A 15606-nucleotide genomic window follows, 5' to 3' on the forward strand; every position below is an offset into this window, starting at 1 on the left:
ACTATAAACAAGGGCAGATCTAGCTTCAGGTGATGCAGGGAGGAATTGTTGTGACTAAGAGGTTCCGGAGGCATGGACTAACGGACAGACGGATGGACGTGCTGATCCATAGAACCCTCCATATTTCATACTGGATAAAAATCTGTAACCTTTTTCCTACATTCGAAGGCAGTCTGGGAGTCTACATATGGACGCATCCATCATTTTCATGTACAATTTTTATTTTTATTCTAAACACTGGAAATCTTACGTGTGTTTTTGGGAGGTTTATGTGCATTTGTGGGACCAATCAAATATTGTACTCACTGGCTCAGGGGGAGGTGGCGGGGGCGGGTCTTTGATCACCTACAAAAGCAGAAAGAGACGTGTGAGGTTTTAGTAGACAAGTTAAAAACACCAGGACTACTGACCTTTATTCAAATGGACCTCCCTCCTAAATCTGGAGTGAAAGGGTAAATATACCACATAATACAGAAATGACCATACTTTCTAAATCCTGAAGCGATGTTAAATTAAGCCCTGAATGAAGTCTGTAGTCAAAGGGCAAAGGTAAACTTTCCATGCACCGTAGACTCTGGTACATTCGATGTCATGTTCATGCAATAGCTTAGTTTTTGGCTTGTATTTCCTTGACACCTGGTCTTTTTAGCTAATGCTTTGAAGATCTGGATCTGAGTAATATTTGTTCCTCTCTAACGACCCACTGCTTAAGTACAGTTTCTTACTACAGTGCAGCAGAGAGGCCAGAACCACCACATGAAGAGAAGGGCCAGCAGGAGGAACAACACCAGCAGGGTGATCAGGAGAATGGTGCCGTCAAACTGAGGAGGAGACAACAGACTTTAACAAACATTATCGCAGAACGACATCTGAGGCAATATAATGGCGATAAAGGCTCTATTCTGTTCTATTCTTGATTGAACCTGCACACCCTGATACCAGGTCTGGAAATCTTATATTCTTCTGACAGACCCTGACACAAATTTCCATCAATGAGAGCGGTGAACAGCAGTTGTCTGATTCCAAGTTAAATTCATTAGTCGTATCTTTTCTGTTAAAAGACACGTGAGACAAACACGGTTCCCATTATTAACCACAGATGAGGATCACATGTAGCTCGACTTTTCCCTTTCTAAGAGCAAGAAAGTGGGATTTTTCTTCTGAACATTTGAGGCTTTAGTGAAAAACCCAATTCTGCAAACAAGTCACAATTCCACTTGTAAGAATTTCAATTTTCATGTAAAATTATTAACAGTTGAAAGGTCAGCCAAGACTGTACAGAGTAAAGGCCCCCTGACACTTGCACGACTTTGATGCATGCACTTGCACGCCCTGTGTCAAGCAGAAGAGTAAACTCGTCTTTAACGGCTGTAGACTGAACGTGAGAGGGGTGTCGACACATGCAATTGCGCAAAGAGAATTGTCACTGATTAATATCACTTTGAGCAGGTGGAATGAGTTCATCAGTGAAATCACCTGCTAGAGTCAGTGGCTGCAAGGAAAACCTGCACGCTCTCGGTCCTTTCTGGAGAAGTTTAGACACCACTGGATTATAATGAGATGTTAAATCTGTCACAAACATACTTTTACAGCTGCACACAAGAAGGAAAGAACATGCAACTGTTTTACCAAGCCATTACAAAATAAACATGACAAATAATTACCTTTTTAGATGGCTCCAAATGCTTTCTCCAGCTCGTTCAGCGTGGGCACGAGAACAGCTCCGGCTGGAGCAGTCCTCTGTGATTCAGAAAGTGATTAGAGCCGTTTTCAACAGACAACTCACAGAGAAAATGACTAATCCGCTACAAAATCATTATTTTATATATGCAGCATCTAGCGTAGAGCACATGGCAGCCAGTGGAAAAAAGCACGGTGTCCATCTGGGAACACAGTGGGTGGGATCGTCACAACGACGTGTGTGCAAGTGCGCAGATCAAAGTCGTGCAAGTGTCAGGGGGCCTTAACAGCTGAGCAGTCACTCGATGTTCTTGCACATACGGCATCACATTTTTCAATCCCGTGCCTTTATGTCATTGTGTGGACGGTCACTCTGGACTGTGTAACTTCCTTTTAAATGGTGAATGAACCGATTCGGTGAAGATTTGTCCAGAGCAAAGATTTGGTGTAGCATAAACACTTAACTTTTTGCACAATTTGATTAATTTGACTGTTAACTTACAAACTGTTTAGAAATGTGTTTGTGTTGCACATCTGATTCATCTCCCTACTCAATGGCTCCAGTAAGAGCTGCTAAACATTAATGTCTCCTTAAAAAGTTTCTGTGTGGGCTCTCAGTTGTCCAGGTGGTTTCCATAGTAGAGAAGCTTGCATCTTCGACTGGACTGGGTTGCTTGATGTGAGGACGTTTCGCTTCAAATCACAGAAGCTTCCTCAGCTAACATTCTTGCTCTGGTAGTCTGAACTCTGTCTTGACTCTTGTAGAGAAGAATAAACCAGAAGCCAACAAAAGCTGGAGTTTTTTAACCTAACCAGACCCCACCTACCGAGAGGCTGACTGCTATAGGCTAGTGACTAAACAATAGCTCTAATTAGCACCTATTGTTCTCTAGTTAGCACTCTCCTAATGACAGGACGGAAGCCTCCCCTGATGGCTCCCTTGACGACTCTCTCCTGATGACGTGAATGACTCATTACCATGAACAAAAGACTGAAACTGCTTTGACCTGAGTACCACATTGTAAACAGGGGACAAAGCGTGTCTGAGACCCGCTCCGCGGTTAAGGCTGGGTTACAACTGTTTTACAAAGAATGCTTCCTTGACACCTCTCTCAAACCATTTCTTCTCTCTGGCTAAGATTTTAACTTCCTTGTCCTCAAACGTGTGGTTAGTGTCTTTCAGGTGGAGATGAACTGCAGACTGAGGTCCACTGGCGACCTCTCTGCGGTGCTGGTATAGCCTCTTGTGTAAAAGTTGCTTCGTCTCACCTATGTAGTGTTCATTACAGTTTTCCTGACATCTGATATGATACACTACATTGCTCTGTTTGTAACTAGGAATCCTGTCCTTAGGGTGAACTAATTTCTGTCTCAAGGTGTTGACTGGTTTAAAGTAAACTGGGATTTTGTGCTGTCTGAAGATCCTCTGTAGTTTTTGGCCACATATCCATATGGTGGTCATTGGGCTCAGGTTTGGTACTAACATACCAAATAAGATTTCTGAGCTCCTGCAAGATGGTTGGACACACGTAGTAGTAAAGGTTTTTAATTAACTTATCCATTGAGTTATGTTGATTGTTACATCAGGCTAACCGGTCTCCAGTCTTGGTGTGCCTTCAGCCGACATGGTTTTTTCCTTTTGTCTGTAGTGGGGAGAAGTGACTAATTGCTGTGGGCCGGCAAACTGAAGTCTGCAGATCACAAACCACAGAAGCCTTTTAAATTCGCAGCATTTTCATACATCTGACGCCACATGGGCCGGGGGCAAATGTCTTCAAACAGTTTGTTTCCTTTGGCTGGTTGGGAGTCTGCAGTGGCTCCAGTTCCACGTATGTTCCAAACATACGTGTTTTATTTTGTTAGATTGCTTTAAATGGTCTTAAACTGCATTTTGAGGGTTTTTAACCAACGAAATGAAGCTCCACCCTCAATCATGTTGATTCAATTATAGACATTCACACACCTTAGACAGACTAAAGTCTTGGACATTGAGATTTAGTGCCTTTCTCAAGGACAACTCAATCACAGCCCTTCAAAAATCTGCTTTCTTCCAACATCCCAAAGAGGTTTGGGAAAACCAGTACCTCCCATTTGTTTCATGGAGTCACTGATTTAAAAAATATTGCAATACTCAATTCAATATGTTATTATACTCCAATATTTCTGAATGACGGTGTTCGTTGGGTTTGGCACGGGTGTGCACTCTAACATGGTTTTCCCTTTATTTTATTATTCTGTTAATATTGTTACTGTGACACTTTTCAACACAAACAAGTGTACAGAAAGTAAAGTTTGGTTTGTTTGTGCCTGATTTTAGTGACTTGTCAGTAAAATCCAGTGAGTGATCGGTTGCACTTACACACTCTGTGGTGGTGATGTGCACGTTGCTGCTGATGAAGGACAGGCCGTCGTTCATGCTCACTTGGAGGTAAATCACCCTGAAGCACCACAAACACACACGGGGGACAATTATTAATGTTGTGTAAGACTAAACAATAATCCATCTCAGCAGCAAGCTCCCATCAGCAACGAATAAACATTTTGTCAGAACAAGAACCTCTTTCCTGAATTTCCGTGTCAGAATCCCTTTCAGCATCTCTGAACCTCCTCAGGAGTTTGGAGTCGTAGGAGTCTATTGTGTCATGGCCTCTCCATGACACAACAGGTCATGACACAGGAGGCGCCCTATGACAACTGTGAATCCCGTCCTCGTTCATGCACGGAAAAACGGTCCTACAAACCGGAGGTGACCTCAGTGACTTCTGTTTGGCAAGTTCCTGTTCGGTGCTTGTGAGAAAAAGGCATGCCTTTTAAAGTCGTATTTGGTGGTCAACCAGGTGGCTGTGAAAGTATGACGTCTGACCGACAAACCGGTTTTTAGTCTGACCAACAGAGGAAGCGGAGCACTGTGGAATCGGGTGAAGCTCGCCATCATAACTATGCATGTTTTCCAATAATAACCCGATAAATTTACAGTCAAATTCAAAACAGTGTTGGGGATCAAGCTTGTGAGAGTTTGACTCACTCTTGAAAATTGTTAAGTTTGTGAGAAATACCTTTTTGAAGGACTAGTCTACCGATTATCAGCGCTGATATTCGGCACCAATAATCAGCTGACCCCTCCTGATTATCGGATACTCAGCCAGGCCAATCATTGGGCAAATGTCAACTGATTATCGTCAGCAATATTCACCTGATTGTCTGTGCTAATAATCAGTCAACTTCTCCTGATTATCGATACCGCTTATCGTTCGATCCCTACGAGGAAGGATGGTATGAGCAAAACAGGGCAACTACCAGGCGATTTAGAAAAGTTCACAGTACAGTCAAAATAGCAGCAAAAAAATCGGCAGCAGCCTACTTTGTAATTGTTGGCACGTTAGTAGTGCAGTGACATCTGAAGAACTGCACCTAACTATATTTTTCCTCCTTAAATTCTAAAACGACAGCTTCACTCTGTTTAGTGCAGAAGTAGCACATCTCTTACAGGTCTGTCATCGTGTTCCACAGCAACCTGTGCTCAAGGTTCTTGAAATGGAGCAATATCTCCACCTGGTGGACCTTTACCATTAATCCAAGTACTAAAGATTTTGTCCAAGCATTGTAGTGGTGAGTGGTTAGGAAATTAATTTAATAATATCATCATAAATGTAATTGTAGTCATTAAATAGAAGATCTCATTAATAACTATGCTGCACAATTTTAAAGTATGGAAAAATATGTTGGTGTTTTTGTTGTTTTCAGGTCTACTGAAGCTTCCCTAATAATACTTGCAGAGTTCCTTTTCAGCAGTTTGTAGAAAAAGTAATTTCTCTGATAAAACCGATTCATCAAAGCTGAGTAAAGTGCTCAGAGGCTTCACAATGTTAATATTAAAAAAATGTGTAAAATAAATAAATAAAATTAAAAAATAGGGTGCAGATATTAATGGAGGCATAAATCACATGATGTACCTGAGATTAACAACCCTACCTGCTGACAGTGGCAGGATTATAGAATAAAGGGTGCATTTTGCATTAGTTGGGAATTGTGTATGTTGTTAAACATAAACGAGTTGCACAGCCACAGCTCGCCAAGTACACATAAAAAAAGCAAAAATTTCTTGCAAGAGTTTGTTCATGCGGTCAACCAGCTTACAAGTTAAAGTCAAACCACTTTAACCGCCGGTGTGAGTCACTTTATGTTTCTATCCCCGTGTTGCATTTGGTTTATTTTTCTTGATCCAAATACAGATAAATAATGATGTCATGTGCAGATATTTCCAGGAACAAATATTACACTAATCAAAAACATAACCGGTAAGTACTACAGCTGGCATCAGGTCTTTGGACTCAAAACCGAGGGATTCTTTCCAGAGCCTAATTTCTGCCCTTTAAGTAGCACGAAATAGACGTAAATGCACAGAATGCACCAAGTAAACCACGCCAACAAAACTGAAAAACGTACAACCAGTCAAAGAGGCAGTAAAAAAATATTCTGTGCACAATCCTGACACTCCTTCACCACTGATCCGGTACTCTACATCGCAGCACCTCCAAATCCCAGCCTGCAGCTCTGTGGCTTTATTTTTTTCGCAAATGAAGCATGTCCACATTATTTCCGGACAAAAACAAACTGTAAACTGGGACATGCTTTGTTTTGAGTGATTCTGAAGGTGTGACAGTGTGCCTCACCTTCCCACTCGTAGGTAGATAACTCTTTATGCTTGGTTAACGGCTGAGCACGTGCACAGTGATTCTCATACATGCACGAGACCAGAGGCCAGCAGCCATGTGGCTTTGATGTCCCCCAGCGGGACCAGAACAGAGTGAAGAGATGAAGACTGACAGCGTGAAAGGAGTTTACGTGTGACCGTAAAAATAAAACGAGAGTCATCAATAGATGACATATCCCCCCGGCGCCTTTCAGGGGATATGAAACCTTCAGAAAGCCACTTACTTTCCGACCTCGTTGACGACAGGAGCTGGACACAGTAAGAATGTGTTTTCTACTCCGGTTGGCTTCTCATCTGGAAATGAAACATCACCTGAGTACTGCAGACACATACTACGTACACAGGAACTGTATTTAAGTCAATACAAAATATAACATAACAGTTTGCTATGTGCACATTTGAAGGAAACAATAAGAGATCAAAATTAAAACCGTGATCATTCTGCTGGTCAGCATAAGATCCTGCAAATACAGCAATGACCAAAATTACACTTTTGGCTTTTATATTAAAACTGATCTGAAGTAAAATCAAAAACCACATAAATAAATAAACAAAAAAAGTCCAGTTCTCTTTTTACACCAAGTGTATATAGTCAGAGTAGGAAGCAGATTGAGACCTAGAGAGGTGATGATATGCTTTGGAGAGAAGGGGAATGAAAGTCAGTAGAAGCCAAATGGGTTTATGTGTGAATGGGGGGAAGTACAGTCGAATAGTGAGGCTGCAAGGAGTAGAGGTGATGATTGTAGATTATTGTAGATCATCTTAAATACTTGGACAACTGCTCAGACTAAAGGAGAATGTGGAAGAAGATGGCAGAGAAGAGTAGTGGAACTGATGTGGGTGTCTGCAAGCATGAAAACAGCTTAAAGTGACCTCAACATATAAGTGAGTACTATTTGATTGTAAAACAAAAACTACAAATATAAGGGGTGGATCTACTCACTGACTGTCATGGTTTCATTGATTTTGAAGCTGCAGAGCACCTGCTTCTTGTTCCTGGCATGTAGAAAACCGTTCCCTCTTACCACCACTTGGAAAGACTCTGTTTACACAAAATGCTGAAATGTCATTCATGAAAAATTTTTTTTACAAATCCAATCTTAACGGGTCACACGACAAACTTAGTTTCTTTTTTTGTAAATCGGTTTTCCATGAGAAACCAGTGTTTTGGTGTATGTTGTCGGAAAGTATCAATGTCAGTCCTAAGAGGGAAAAAAAAAATCTATGGTGCTTTAAGCAGGGCAACGTAACTGTATCAGCTACGAAACAAGAGGTCTGTCCAGTAGTTCCTGTCAAACTGGTGCTGTAGAGCAGACAGAGGGGTATTCAGGCGTTCTGCGATATTTGACATCTTCCAGAAAAATTACTTCAAGGTGGGTGCCCTATATGGAGTCCCATAAGAGGGCAGTGAGATGTAATTTTATCTGAAATATCTTGTGTCTGTGATGGTTTGGTTTGGAGTAATGGAGCGATGAAAGTCACAGATGGAGCCTGGACAATAAAATGTGACAGTATAGAGGATTTAATTAAGTTATCAACATGCATCATCCAGCATTAAAGCATATTTTTTCTATCAGGAAAGACAAATCTTCTAATTGTTGGGAGTCAGACACCTCCACACCGTTCTCCGGACCCGACAATCTGCTGTCGAGTTGCTATAATAAGTGATGTGATATGAGGTCAAAGAGTCTGCCGTCAGTTTTAAATGAGTAAAGATGGCCTGAACGTGGATGAGTGGACCGCAGACTTGGGCCTTCTCTAGACCAAAGATAAATCCCCATGTGAAATCGTTTTCTTCTCGAAGAAAAGACAAAAGCAGATGTGAAAAAAATGTGGTTCAGATTTTTCCGAAAGTGTTTAATAATCTTCCTTTTCATCTATTCACATATTCCATTTAATATCCATTTCAAACCCTTTGTTGTTGTAACGCTTATTTCTTTTCTCTCTCTTTTTTTTTTAACAAGGCACTTATTCCCCATTGGAATACGTTTCCTCTCGGCGACCTGGATGCACACGCAGTTTTTTTTTTTTTTTTTTTACATTTTTGTCTTTCTATTAGTGATTGTGATTACTGGGGTGAGCTCAGGTCTCCCAGGTGCTCGGTGATGAAATGAACCCAATACTGATGATGACGGGAAGCTGGCATCAGTGCATGTGTTAAGTCAGCTTTAGAGTGTCCGTGCACATCCTCACCTCCTGCGCACACACTGGACGGCTCCGCTGCCAAAATTTCAATGCAGGATTTCTTGATAATCTGCAAGAGAATCGAGAGCAGTGATTATCTTTCAGTGCTCATCCTGACGCCAATCCACCAGGAGGCGATGTTTTCACTCGTGCTTGTCAAAGTTAAGGGACAATGTCAGCAGAATTTGGTGGACGCGCACACTTTGGATGAAGGAATACTTGAGACTTTAGGTAGTTTTAATTGGCCCTCTTTTTTTTTTTTGTACCCATGCTGCTCCACGTACATGATTCTAATTCTAAGACCGGGACTACAGCACTGCTTGGGGTTTACTTACTGAATCAATGACTCCTCGCAGGGCGTGGAAGCCACCCAGGACAGGAAACACGTGTTCGATTGTGTCAGCAATGGTGGCTAGCTGCAGAAAAAAGAAGGTGAGAGAGACAAATTAGCATGAAAGGCAAGAAGGAGTTAAAGTGAATGCGGAAAGGAAAGGTCTTCGTTTTCTATGTGCATCACTTGGGAGGACTGATACTTATTTTATATATAAAAAATACTTCCATATTTTCCAGTATGATGCTACTTCAGGTACAATCTATGTATAAAAGAACTGTCAGGAGGCACTTTGCCTGTGGAATCATTCAAACAGTGGCACATTACCAACAATCAGGTAACATGTTCAACTGCAATCAATTAGACTGTGATTGGCTGAGAATGAACAAGCCAGACGAGCAAAAAACAAACAAAAAAAACAACAACAAAAAAAACAAACAAAAAAATCAATATCTCATCTTTTAAACATTTGTTGCATTAAATACAGGAAACTGAATCATCTACATAATTACGAGTATCTTAACAGGATGAACTTAATTATTGTGGCATTTTTCAGGTTTCAGACTTTCCTCCAGACTCGCCTGCCATGAAGGCAGCCACACAGAGGCCCAAAAGTCAACTCAGAGTAAAAAAAAAAAAAAAAAAAAAAATCACTGAAATGGTTTTTCCAAGAATTCTTAAATTATAGGTTAGCCAAATTACAAACAGCCAATGACTGCACAGTATGCAGTCAAATTCCAGAGCACGTGTTCTCTGTTACTCTCACTGTACCTCACATTTATCAGTGTGGTGCATGTATATGACTGCAAAAGAAGATGCCATTATTTTAAAATATCTGTGCAAAGCGGTGCCCTTAAGTCTTCAGCGCAGCCCCGAGACGTTGCTTTAGATTTGACACGGTGAAGAACAGCATGCGCTTTCTGACAACTAATCATCATGACCCGCCCCCTTCATGATTAACTAATTTAAGCACACAGTCATCAAAATTGTGACAATTTTGACCTGATCAAAACTGGTTAATGTAGTCTATGTTTGTTATATTTGTTCAAGCATTACCTGCGTCTCATTGAAGTCCTTCACTCCAACACAGTAGACAATGGCTCCCAGAGACCTGGCTCTTTCTGCCTGTTCAACCATGGACAGAAGAAACCAAATAAGTCTCAGACAACTAGACTGAAACAAAAGCAACGAATAAGATGAGTGTTAACAATGGATGGCTGAGAAATGGATTACAGTATATATTTAACCAAATTTTAACTTTCTGATAGTTTACACACGTGGACATGAAGCCAAAGATACCGTCGTGGGTGACTGGTTGTAGTCAGAGGTTTACCGATGCTCATCATATGTATAAATATCATGGTATTATCGGGCCATCAGTGATTTATTTTTGATTGTCCAACAAATATCTCAACTACAGCGTTCCGCAATCCTGGTCCTCAGGAGCCAAAGTACTGATCTAAGTGTAAAATATAAGCACTGACTGAGCTGAGCTGGTCTGAGCAGATCGAGAACAAATAGAACTTTGGGTCCAAGGTCCAGTATTTGAAAATGCTGTACAACTACGAAAGAAATCACCAAGATGTTGTAACACAAGTCTTATTTTGGGTTTTTGGCATTTGACACAGGGATAAAATTATACATAGAGAGCTAACAAAAATCATACAGCACACCTAAAATTTGGTTGAATGTTCCTTAGCAAGTTTCAGTCTGACTAAATGTTTGTGTTAGCCATCAACAAGCTTCTGACAGAATTCTGGTTGGACGTTTGACCACTCGTCTCAGCATAATTTGATGCTTTACTGGCATGTACACAAACTTCTAAGCACATTCTATTCTGGCAAGTGCTGATGTCATAAATTTTGGAAAACCACTCAGCTTTCAAAAATATCCTTTTTTTTTTGTGGAAAGAAATCGCAACCTCCACATTACATGGACACTGGACAGCAATGGCGCTGAACTTAGAAGTCTCTGTACAGGCAACAAGCACACTGAACAGCTTGGCCACCACCGCTACCTTACTGGACAAATGGCCTCAGTTTGAAGAAAAAAAAAAAAAAATTACAAGCAGAAGACCATATGCAAGACTGCTTTAAGAAAGCAAAACTTAGAGGAAAGCAAAGCTTCAAGACCTCAGCACTGTTCATAGGTTCTTTGTTTCTTCAGGAGGTGTCTAGTTTTATTTATGACATCATACAACCCCAATTCCAGTGAAGTTGGAACATTGTCTAAAATGTAAATGAAAACAGAATACAATGATTTGCAAATCCTCTTCAACCTATATTCAGTTGAATACACCACAAAGACAAGATATGTTCAAACATAAACTTTATTGTTTTTGAGCAAATATTTGCTCATTTTGAAATGGATGCCTGCAACACATTTCAAAAAAGCTGGGACAGTGGTATGTTTACCACTATGTTACATCATCTTTCCTTCTAACAACACTCAATAAGCATTTGAGAACTGAGGACAGTAATTGTTGAAGCTTTGTAGGTGGAATTCTTTCCTGTTGTGTGTTGGGGGGTTTGGCTGGATGTTTTTGTGTTGTTTTCTTTTCTTTGCTCTCCAGGTGGTATGCAAACTGGTTTTTGTCTGTGGAGAAGGTGCTGGCAGAAGAGTCCTTCATCCTCATCAGCATTATTAGCTGCACCTGTGGATGATGCTCACGTGCAGACTTAAAGACTTTCAGCTGAAGCAGATAATGAGATGGCGTTCTGCATTTAAGCCATGAGTGGTTCAAGCAGAATTGCCGGGAACTCGACTTTGTGACGTTCGTTTGTGAGACGCTGAGGACCGCGCCAGGGTTTGACACATTGTGCCTGTGAAGGAGGACGGGTGAGGGACACATGCTTTCAGCACACATCAGAGATGATTATTGTCTGAATGATCGTTAATAGTAATTTGGCATTTTGTTACGCAGTATATTTGAACATTGATGAGAATTGTGCAGTTTGCTTCTCACTGCCATGGCGTACGGACTGATGATCCTCCACCTGTTGTGAGAAGCTGCTCATTTACATAAAGCTTAAATTCAGACCTGAATGTGTTGCTGATAGTGTGTGCCTCTGAAAGATATTTGCTGTAGCTCTGTTGATTTACCTCACCTTTTCCGTTTCAGTTTGTCGTGTCCACCTGGGGGGTGTTTGGCGGTGAATCTGAGTCCAGAAGCGCCGAGGCTTCGATTCTTTTGGGCGCTGGAGAGCGCGCCGTCCTTCACTCCGCCAGACAAGCCAGATATTTATGTTGTACACTAATTATTGCACTGGAGGGGAAATAAAATCGTTTTGTTTGTGGAACCGCTTTCTGGTTATTTAGCGCTGGGTTCGGTCAGACGTTGGTCCGCTCCTCAACCTGCGTCTGCACATAACACTTTCCCATTCTTGCTTGATGTACGACTTCAGTTGTACATCAAGCATCGTCATCGTCATCGTTGGCATCACTCGATAATCGAGGATAGTTCCAGGAATCAGGGGTGTTTCCATTTGATGTGAGAGAATAGGCCAAGATGTGAGTAGAAGAGACGAGGACAGGAAGGGCAAGGGATAGTTGGAGGGGGTGCAGTGCCGGCTTCTCGTTGAGCAATTTGGAGCTTTTTCAAGCATCGTTTTTCATCAGCCTGTTGGCGTTGCTCCCCTTCAATGGTCTAACCCTAACCCAATCATGCAGGCAGATCTCCAGGCACTATGATTCAGAGCGAGATCCTCCCACACATCCAGATTGATCTTAAAGTCTTGAAGGGTGCGTTTGATCTAATCTTTGAAACGTTTCTTGGGACCACCTCTTTTTCGATGTCTCGCAGTCAGCTCTGAATAGAGAACTCTCTTTGGATGTCTGGTTTGGTCCATACGCTGGATGTGTCCAAGCCAACGAAGTTGATGTCGACTGATTGTTGTTTCAATGGAGGGGAGGTCAGCTCGTTTGAGCACAGCCGTGTTTGGAATCGTCTCCTCCCATGAGATGTTCAGGATCCTCCTGAGCTTCTGCTGATGGAATCGCTCAAGCTTTTGAATTTGATATTTGTACAGCGTCCAGCTCTCACAGCCGTAAAGAAGAGATGGGAGAACAATAGCGCAATAAACCAGGACTTTGGATGAGGTTTTGATATCACGATCCAGGAATATGAGATTGGCCAGTCTTACATAGGCAGCATGAGCAACCTGAAGCCGAGTATCGAGTTCAGGGTCAAGACTGCAGGTTTGATCCATGACATCAAGCATTAACTGATTAACTGATTCCATCTGCTCAAAGTGATATTAATCAGTGAAATCACCTGGTGGAGTCAGTGGCTGCAAAGAAAACCTGCACGCTCTTGGCCCTTTCTGGAACAAGTTGCCCACCCCTGATTTTGACCCCTGTGTAATTCTTCAATTGACCCCTACCTGGCTGCCTATTGAAAATTCAAGTAACCAATCAGTTTTTGTAAAAGCGTTAATGTCTATGCACTATTTGTACCAAATTTGATGTTTGTATCACCATTTGTAGGATTCCACTCTAAATATTCTCTTATCTGCTGCACTATATATGAGATGTAAAATGCTGCTCCTCAGTGTTTCTGTTGCCCTTAAAAGTATTGGAACACTTGGTATTTCACACATTTTAATTTGTTTATTCCATTTCAAATACATTTTTTTTTCTAAAATTATCTTCCTTAACTCAAACTGAAAGCAAATCTCTACAACTTGATATAAATTAATTAAAAATATAAAATCCATCTTCCTGATGAAGTGGTGTAGAGGAGGATTTTCTTAAAAAGAAGACCTGAAAGTTCAGCCACAATTTGACAGAAAGTACATTTGAGATGAAAGACTAGATTTGATGTTTTGGTGAAAGAAACTTTTGTATTTCTTCATAATTGATGTAAATAAAGTCCAAGACATATTCAGTGACTTGGAAATGTTCATGTTTCCATCCTGACTTGTCTAAAGAAAACTGGCAAAAAAACTGATTATTATTTACAGGTTTTATCAAGTTTTAGAGATTTGCGTTCAGTTCGAGTTTGAGGAAGGTAATTTTATAAATTTTAATTCTTCATTTTTTTGTATTTCTTGTATTTAAAATGACATAAACAAATTAAAATGTGTGAAATTCCAAGTGTTCCAATACTTTTGGAGGACACAGTATCCTAACCTTATGATGAGTGCAAAATGAGTGTGGTATTATTACTGTTTAGTTTAAGAATGTTTAATTTTCACTGTTGCTGCACTTTGTGTCAAATCATAGTCATATCGTATATTGATATGAAAATTCAGTGAGGCATAGCTTCTGTTATACATTTCAAATCTAAGGTGGAACTCGTGTTTACTAAGGTACACCTAAATATCTTAAAAAAAAAAAAAAAAAGGTGCCTGGTCTTGAGAACCAGGGATGGTAGGTTGAAAAGCTTTTTTAATCCATGGGAACTCTCCCTACCCACCTAAGCGGCTCAAGAATATGGACAGCATGTATAAATTTATATGACGATACTGAGATACTATAATTTGGCCATATTGTACAGCCCTACTGTCAACTAGCTGAAAACTCTGAATATTAATTTACATCTACATTACAAAAAATGCTTAAAGTGGCAGGGGGTTAAGAGGGCTGTAATTAGGGGGGGTCAGCTGAAAAGCAAAAAAAGAGAAATGCTTAAAAAGGTGGAGAGTATGGGGGGCAGGGCCCCTCCAGAAGCTGAAAAGCAAAATAAGGAAAATGCTTAAAAAGGTGAGGAGTCTGGGGGGGCTCCGCTCCCCCCAGAAGCTAAAAGGTTTTAGTAATGCTCATGCTCCCAAGAACCATTTTACTGAAAAAAGTCTGAAGGACCTAAGGGACATGGTTAGATGCTGACAAGCTTCACTCGTTCATGTCTGCGACATATGCACATTACTCCAGAAAATAAGGCAATTTTGATCCTGTGTTGATGACAGGAAGCCCAAATTAAATTTAAAACTAGACTGTTGACCCGTGGGGAACCATGGGTTCTAGATGTGGTCGTTTGTACTATATCTGGAGGACAGCTGACTTTTGGGGAAAATCTCTTTACAGTTATGCAACATTTTATAAGTGTTGACATAGAAAAATTTCTTGGCTTTTATGAAAGGTTTTATTGAAGGTTTAATCTGTTTTCAGCTGTATTCAATTTTATAAAATGATTTTTTTTTAATCATCAGTAAGCTTTTCTGAAGCTGCTTATCCAGAACAATATTCCATGTAAAGAAATTATGAGTAACTTAAGTTTTATATTTGGTTTTTTATATTTGCGCTGTGACAGTGTTCACATTAGATCAAATTTCTTTTTTTTTTTTTTGGCCTGTGTGAGACATTGCTGAGACACAATTCTGCTGTTTTGTCCAGAGTGTGAACATGTTAATTCTGGATTTGGGGTCACACACATACAGAAAACTGAATCTGCTGTCTGGGATGTTATAGGATGGACAAAGTGATTAATTGTCAGGTCTGCAGAAACCTCACAGGCTTTTATTTTGAAATACAGGCACTTACTGTGGAAGCGTATTGGTCCGATCACTTTGGTATTTTCAGGACTTGACTCATGAAAAAATACATATGTATGCCAAAGGACGAAAGTCAGCTCTTTCTGGATTTCAGTTGATGCTCCGGACACACAAACACACAGAGGCCACTCCCCTTTTTATTATATGGATTGTGCAACAAATCCATGGAAGTATTTTCACATGTCAAATATTTGTTGTACAACCAT

The 15606-nt window shown here is 40.6% G+C and overlaps 1 protein-coding gene across 1 annotated transcript in view; it reads right to left on the reverse strand.

Annotated features, from left to right (window-relative positions):
* Positions 1-15606, reverse strand: part of antxr1c (ANTXR cell adhesion molecule 1c) — a 63677-nt gene that overhangs the window by 20839 nt on the left and 27232 nt on the right. The window contains exons 7-14 of the mRNA XM_034193730.1: positions 9966-10034; positions 8914-8994; positions 8588-8648; positions 7338-7436; positions 6619-6688; positions 4040-4118; positions 726-821; positions 307-345 (exon numbers count right to left, since the gene is read on the reverse strand). Of these exons, the coding sequence (XP_034049621.1) occupies positions 307-345; positions 726-821; positions 4040-4118; positions 6619-6688; positions 7338-7436; positions 8588-8648; positions 8914-8994; positions 9966-10034 (594 nt within the window). The remainder of the gene's footprint in view (positions 1-306; positions 346-725; positions 822-4039; positions 4119-6618; positions 6689-7337; positions 7437-8587; positions 8649-8913; positions 8995-9965; positions 10035-15606) is intronic.

The sequence above is a fragment of the Thalassophryne amazonica genome, chromosome 18 (genome assembly GCF_902500255.1).
Source record: "Thalassophryne amazonica chromosome 18, fThaAma1.1, whole genome shotgun sequence".
Taxonomy (NCBI): domain Eukaryota; kingdom Metazoa; phylum Chordata; class Actinopteri; order Batrachoidiformes; family Batrachoididae; genus Thalassophryne; species Thalassophryne amazonica.